This window comes from Phoca vitulina, unplaced genomic scaffold (genome assembly GCF_004348235.1).
Source record: "Phoca vitulina isolate PV1807 unplaced genomic scaffold, GSC_HSeal_1.0 scaffold13, whole genome shotgun sequence".
NCBI lineage: Eukaryota > Metazoa > Chordata > Mammalia > Carnivora > Phocidae > Phoca > Phoca vitulina.
In genome coordinates, this window is record NW_022589716.1 from 15,027,260 (window position 1) to 15,035,082 (window position 7,823).

The window sequence follows — 7,823 nt, forward strand, 5'->3', positions numbered from 1 at the left end:
TAATATCCCTTCCCTTCTTTAGCCTTCCATATTACAACCCGTCCCAGCCGTATTCATCGGCCTATTCCTGGCTTTCCTGTTTTGGTGTTTCGGTCCATTGTGGTAGAGAAAGGTACAAGCACTACTGTTGAGTCCTTGTCTGTTTGTCCCCGTCACCTGTTTGTGCCATATTTGTAATATAGTGCATGGCAAAACCACACAGGTATTTCGTTACCTGAAGCAAACCCTTCATTTAGTATGCCATGTATTGTGTCATACGAATGAATTGAACAATCAACTAATCACATAACATTTTGTCTTGTTTCCTTTGTAGTGCTGCTAACCATGAATTAATTCCAACCTAATCAGTTGTTAATGTGCTGCCTTTAACTGAGTCTTTGTCTCTAGCAAACTGGAGTAAACTAAGAATTGCTGCAATATTAGTACCCCCCTCCCAATTACATGTTTAAATGGATTTGAATGAGAAATGAAGCGTTTGCCTCTTTGAAGTTTTCAGCCAGCTTTCTTCCACTCCTCCTCTCCTTCTTCTTTTCCATAGTGTAGAGCTTCTTTTTTCAACCCTTCGCCTATATTTACACTGTGGCTATGAAGATGAAAAAGGATGAGATTAGCATAATGGGCCATTGGCTCACAATCTCAACCCCAATGTGCATTTACTTATGAGAGTATAAACCTATCCCATATCTCTCTGAGCCTTGATCTGCAACATCACAATATTTCTTTAAAAGCCAGTTTTCTAAATAAGACTCTCAGTATACTAGTGAAAATAAAGCTATCATCCAGAGCACGTTGATTTTATAATGCCCTCTGAAAGTTAACAGCGAATCGCCCGCCCATGCTTGCCTGCAACAGGCATGCGTGTCAGTAGAACATATGAGATAATCACATGACATTACTACATTGGACATGGTCTTTACCAAAAGTATCAAAGAGGCAAGGTCCTAATAGCACTTCTCTATCTTAAACCCCATCTGATCTTGTCTTCTGTGGTTTCACATTAGAGAATCAAAGCTTTGGCCATTTTCTTTGTTACCCTACCCACCAGCTCCTTGTGTAAAACTACCCCAACATACAAATCTGGTTTTTATCAAGAAATAAACATTTTATGCAGACATGTATTCCAGGCATCCATGTACATCAGTTAGTTGTAATGTATGGATACTGGAGTAAGTAAAGCAGGCTAAGCCCACAGGGTTTCTTAGAAATCACTATTAGGTTTCAACTGTAACAAAATTGAAAACTGCCCAAGACTTTTCTGAGCTGTATCAGGCTTCCACACAACCATCCTCGAAAAGTGTTCCTGCTGTCATGGCTCTCCTCACACCTGCACTCCCTCACCTTTCTTTCCTTTCTTTTTAAAATGTATTCTTATGCAAAGACAAGGTTTTTCTAATATTCTGTTAAATATTCAGGACTCTCTGGAACCAAGGGGTTAATAGGTATGAAAAGAGAGGGAAGAATGTGATATTGACTCTTGGTTTCTTTCCACACAGAAACCCTGGCCCTGGATGCCCATGTTGGCTGCCCTGGTTGCGGTGACAGCCATCGTGCTGTACGTGCCAGGTCTGGCCAGAGCTTCTCCATGAGAGCGTTTCTTGAGTCCGTACACCGTCCTCCCTTTAGAAGCTGGCATCACACTCATGCTGGGGACAAACAGAACCATTTTCTTCCTTTTTACCTCTTAAGACAGCAGAAGTGCAAGAATACAGCTGTAGGGTCATTGCTTTAAATTATATAAAATGTATCTATCTATAAAGAGGATATAAAATTGTGACTTTATTCTACTGTAAGCAATAATTTGCTTGCAATTTTTCATGTAATTTTTAAATTAGTATGTTGAGATTCTGAATATTATGGTGGCCTAAAGTAGGCTTCTTGGTACACCAAATTATTTATAACATTAAATTTATGGGTATTTTACTCTGAATTCTAATGGCCAGATAATTCATTTTTCTGATTCGATAACTACCCAAACCAAACAACCAATACATACATGGGAAGAGAGGCCCTGTGTGCTCAGTGCCTATCAGTTTGAAATATATACACATATATATATATTTTTTACATATTTACGCCATTTTTACTTGTTATAAAACCACTGAGCTATTGGGAACAAGACTTAGAGACAACTATTTGCGTGGACTTTTCTTTCTTTCTTTCTTTCTTTCTTTCTTTCTTTCTTTCTTTCTTTTAAGGAGAAATACACTTGGAAAATATTCTGTTCTAGTGATAATTTGGGGAATATGTGCACGCTTGTTCAGCCTTAATGTGATTTGACGATGTGGAGGACATCAACTTTGAAAAACTTTCCATGAGAGTGTGTATTTTCTTGAGCAAACTGAAGTATTTCTGGGAGCAAAAACAGTAATTCTACAATTTCAGTGCAGTAAACCAAACTGTTGAGTCAATTGGAATGTAATTTATTAAACCTCATGTATTTAAAGAGATATTTTCTTTAAAAGCCAAGTTACTTTCTCATATACAGCATTTTAGGAAGCATGATTTTTTTTTCTATCATCTCTTCCTCCAAGCATGTTTAATTGAAGAAAGAATTAATATCTCTTTAGATAAGCTTTTACTGACTTAATTTGGTTATGATATTTCAAAGCTAATTCATGTTCAAGGTGAGCTGTTGTTACCTACCAACAGATTTCCTGGTCGGGTATGCAAATGGTTATTTTCTTTTTACTGTTGTTAATTGGGACTTTCTGTTTATGAGAAGCATTATTCCCAAGATTAATAGTGTTCCATGCACAGTGAAGCACCTAAGCACTGCTTGATGTTATAAATTTAAAACACAGAAGTGAAAGTTTAGCTATGGTTTTGTGCGGCACCACAGTTATGTCAATAAAATTTATTTAGGTCATAGAATATCCTAAAGTATCACATAGTTAAATTTTTCAGTCAATGAAGACTGGGAGGGAATGTCAGTGAATTGGCTTGAATGTTCTGTGGCAATCCACAGACCTAGCCAAATGTTGAAATAGAAGTTTAGGATATAATTTGCCTTGTGATGTTTGGCAGTCGTTGTTTATACTTTAAAGGTTATATTTTAAGCTATTTGGGATTTGCTGTTGGGAGGATCACTAGATTCATGGAGGAATTAGTCACAAATGACTTGTAGAAAATGCTGTCGTATAGTTCATTTCATCATTTTCTGTTGCAGGAAGCCACTCCACCACAGAATGCTAATATGCCAGTGGTACCCAGTACCTCTTGTATATAGGTTATTGCAAATATTGTTCTGAAATGCTTAACTTCAGAATTACATTTTTTAAAGTAAATAATTGTTTTAAATCTATTTTGTAAAGATATAAAGTACAATAGAATTTCTGGAGTACAGATTAAACTATTTGCACTAACACACGTGATGTGCATGATTTAATAAAATAACTTTTCTCTCCCTATGCATTTTTGAGTTGGGTATCATTGAAATTCTTAGTGTTGACTCTACTATTAGATTGTTAATAATCTTTTCTTGAAATGACTCCTAATGCAACATAATATATATTTGGTGTTCTTCAGGGTTTACTGAGCTGTTTCCTTCAAGTTTTATTAGCCTTTTATTTAACTTACTGCTCTAATTTTTTTCCCCTTTTACGATGGTTATTGTTAAAACATGACTCACTTGCCAGACAAGTCTCTTTAAAAGTAAAGTCTAGTATCAATATTTACTTTATTCAAATTGAATTAATGGGTTTTTGTAGTTACTGCCGTTTTTCTTAAGAATATAAATGAGCCTATTCATAAGCAATACCTCCAGTTTCATTCAGTTCACTTCCAGGTTAAATAAAGAGTACGATTATTCACTGGTAGTGATAGTCATTAAGAAATTTTATTGTATTTTATTTTAGATTATTTATTTATTTGAGAGAGGCGGAATGAGAGAGAGAGAGAGCACAAGCAGGGGGAAGGAGCAGAGGCAGAGGGAGAAGCAGACTCCCTGCTGAGCAGGGAGCCCGATGCGGGACTCGATCCTGGGACTCCAGGATCATGACCTGAGCCGAAGGCAGTCGCTTAACCAACTGAGCCACCCAGGTGCCCCCATTAAGAGATTTTAATCATAGTAGTTAAGATTGAACAACCCTATAATGATACATTTAAGAATTACCCAGAGGTGCTACATGGCTGGCTCAGAAAAGGAAAGGAACGTGGCATGTGAAGCTAAACAGATCCTTCCTGGCATCCTGGCTGTGCCTGTTAGCAGCGTTTGCCTCGGGCAAATCCCTTATCTTCTCTCAGTCTCCGTTTCCTCGTTTATAAAATGGAGAGAGTAATATCTATATGTATGAGAATTAAAAAGGTAACATATGTGAAGTGTCATTCGAGTGGTAAATAAGTGTTTATGAGAATGTCACACTGGAAAAACTGCAAATATTTAAGTTTTAGGGGAACCAGTACAGCTGTTTAAAATGAATTGGTTGACTCAACTGTTGAGACTTTCTACTTGTGTGAATGAGATGTAACTGCAGTATAATGAATCCCGAGAAAGCATCATCACCTAGCTCTGTTCGTCCCCTTCATGATTGTGTCTTTGGAAAGTAATATGCTTAGTTTGATAATGAGCCAAGGCTTACAACAGTTTGGCATTCTTGTTGCAACTGCCTTCAGAGTCACTCTGGGTCACATGTGAAAACCAGTCACACTGCTGAATAGTCAGAGGCTTGTGACTAAAAATAGTATTGCCTCGCTTGATCTCTCACTTTAATCACCAGATTCGACCCCCAGTGATTCTCGGCTCTTTCCAGTGATTATATCTACTGTCAAAAGGATGGAAATCTGCTACATACAAACTACATACAAATCAACTTTGATAAAAATGTACAGCCTTGTTTGAAAAATTCACTTCTGGAAATTTTGAAAACATAATTGTGTGCACTAAATTTTGACTACCAGGACATTTAATGTAGCTTTTTTTTTTTTTTTAATAATAGTAATGGGTAAATAACCTGAATATCCAGCAGTGGGTCGTTGGTTAAATAAATTAATATTGCCACCCTACAGATTACTGTGCTTGCAAAGTATATGGGAAGATATTCATAAGGTATATTAAGGTAAAAAGGTTGCCGGTGTAGAATAACCTTGGTTTTAAAGAAAAAATATAGACATATAGGATATGTTTATAGCAGGAGGACTCAGATTTATACTCAGGCTTAAATAAGTAGTGCTTCTGTCAGTATGATTGTGGGTCGGTTATCTTCTCCTTTTATAATTTCTGATTTATTTTTAGTAGTAAATATATGTTGCTTTTGTAAATTTTTTTAAAGTTTTTTGGTTTTGCTTTAAATTAGAAACAAAAAGTATTTTGCAGAATTCCAAATTGGTTTCCATAATCAAATGAGTAAGTAACTTGTCAGTACCTACATTTAAAGGGACTGGTGTTCATTTGCACTTAATGAATTCTGGTGTGTTCATTTCAAAATCAGACTTATACTTTTAAACATGCTTTGTGCATATGTGTACATAGAATTAGAATCCTAGAAGAGGCCTTAACTATCCATTCTCACCTTTTTGCCTATCAGGGAAAAAAATCCAGGGAATTTTTGACTCAGAGTAAGAATAATTGTTATAAAATTGAGAATTAAGATGATTACTTCGTTTTTTGCTACGCCACATTGTATCCCAGGCTTCGATGGTTTTATATCCATTCATTTAGCAAATACTTACTGAGTGACTGGTATGGGGCACTGTGCTAGGTCCTGACATTACTCTGTCCCTGTGGTCACAGAGCTTTTGTACAGAGGAGAAATAGAGGCAAGGAAGTTGGCATTTACAATACTGTGTAGTAGAAGATGACATAGGAGCCAGTGGGACCATAGAAAAGGGATACATTTCCTCTCACTTTCAGCCACCCAACCACCCAAGCCAGAGACATCTGGAGCCAAAGGTAAGTTTCCCTTCTAGGAGGACAGGGTAACAGGACTGGTTTCTCTCAAAGTACCTGGCTTTGCAAACCATTAAGATCTGAGATTGATTTTCCTAGAAAAGACATTGTGATTGGAAAGCATTTTTTAAAGATTTATTTATTCTTAGAGAGAATCTCAAGCAGACTGCTGAGCACAGAGCCCGACATGGGGCTCAATTTCACGACCCCAAGATCATGACCTGAGCTAGAGTCGAGAGTCAGACGCCTAACTGACTGAGCCACCCAGGCGCCCCTGGAAAGCATTTTTAAGGCATTATGGTCTGTCTTGGAGTTTTGCCCTGTTAAATGGTCTGAACTATACCTTGCAAGTAACAGGTTAGAATTAAGGTTTTTTTGTTTGTTTGTTTGTTTGTTTTAAGCCAGTGAAGTGTCATAACCAGACAGGTTCTTTGAAAGGCATCTCCCATTAATGGGCTGAGACATGGATTGGATGGAGCCCAAAATCCCTTGCACATGGAGGCACATGTTCACCATATCTTACTGCATGTGTTTACAGTGCTGCTCATCCAGGAGATTAGGCAGCTGCATATTTCTTCCTGAAAAGCATGTTTCAGGACGCCTCGGTGGCTCAGTTGGTTAAGCATCTGCCTTTGGCTCAGGTCATGATCTTGGGGTCCTGGGATGAGCTCCGCATTGGGCTCCCTACTCAGTGGGGAGCCTGCTTCTCCTTCTCCCTCTGCCTGCCGCTCCCCCTGCCTTGCACTCTTGCTGTCTCTCTGACAAATAAATAAAATCTTTTTTTTTTTTTAAAGATTTTATTTATTTATTTGACAGAGAGAGACACAGCGAGAGAGGGAACACAAGCAGGGGGAGTGGGAGAGGGAGAAGCAGGCTTCCCACCGAGCAGGGAGTCCGATGCGGGGCTCGATCCCAGGACCCTGGGACCATGACCTGAGCCGAAGGCAGACGCTTAACGACTGAGCCACCCAGGCGCCCCCAAATAAATAAAATCTTAAAAAAAAAAAAGATTAAGCATGTTTCAGCCCAGATCTTATAATACATCGTTTACTACCCCTGTCATGCAAGGACACCAGATCAAGTCTATGAAAAAGAGAACATTGAAAATAAGTAAAAGCAAAAGTGTCTGGGGGTGGAGGGTGGGGATGGAGTAGTAAAGGAATTTTTGCTGGTAATGCTTCTGCTGTCTACAGATGCTGTTGACTTCATCTTTTCATTTTGACTTCTTGAATTGGCCCAAGTACATCTAGGTAGCCAGATTTCATTTAGCAGAGATTCAGACTTTCACTCTATGAAATTACAGACTAAGGGTTTTTTTATCCTGCATTTTTATGTATGTCCCATCATCTTGTTCCACGTAGAATTTGAAGCAGGGCTGCCTGCTTGAACAGCATACCTGTCCCTCTTAAGTTGGCAGGGATCCATTTCTGCAAGACTGAGAACACTTCTTGGTGGCAGGCTCTTCAAGCATCTAAGGAAGGGGCATCAAAGGCACGAAAAACCTGAGCCATTTCCACTTCTTGAATCCCAGGTTTCTGTTGTAAATTACTTCACCGTTGATCAGATCTTTGCATAATTATGCCATTCCAGTTTTGGCTGAAAACTTACTCTGAGATAATTAGCCTATGCTTATTTAACCACCCCCATCACAGAGCTGTCCCCATCCCCTGTCATGTACTCCATAACTAACTTTAAAGAGTTAACATGTTTTGGATATTTGTAACCAAATTTTTATTTTCCTTATAAAGTCAGTGTATGTAAAGCTGATCACATTTTCTTCTACGAACTAAATTTGGAATCGTTTTAAAGTTGGACAGTCTATCTTAGCACTTCATGTAGTTAATAAAATCACATTTAAAAAAAAAACATGAGTGGACTTGTGGGAGCCAGTGCTTGTTGGAGGGGCACCTCTGCTCCTCCCCACAGCCCCATTTCCCTC

The 7,823-nt window shown here is 38.4% G+C and overlaps 1 protein-coding gene across 37 annotated transcripts in view; it reads left to right on the plus strand.

Moving 5' to 3' along the window:
* Window positions 1-3,407, plus strand: part of SLMAP (sarcolemma associated protein) — a 152,008-nt gene extending 148,601 nt beyond the window's left edge. For 22 of the 37 annotated variants that reach the window (XM_032411575.1, XM_032411551.1, XM_032411569.1 and 19 more), the window contains one exon: window positions 1,494-3,407. In XM_032411575.1, coding sequence (XP_032267466.1) covers window positions 1,494-1,586 — 93 coding nt within the window. In that variant the 3' untranslated portion in view covers window positions 1,587-3,407. Of the gene's footprint in view, window positions 1-22; window positions 113-1,493 lie in introns of all 37 variants that reach the window. The other 15 variants (XM_032411553.1, XM_032411560.1, XM_032411579.1 and 12 more) reach the window with 1 other exon arrangement.
* The last annotated feature ends 4,416 nt before the right edge of the window (window positions 3,408-7,823 follow it).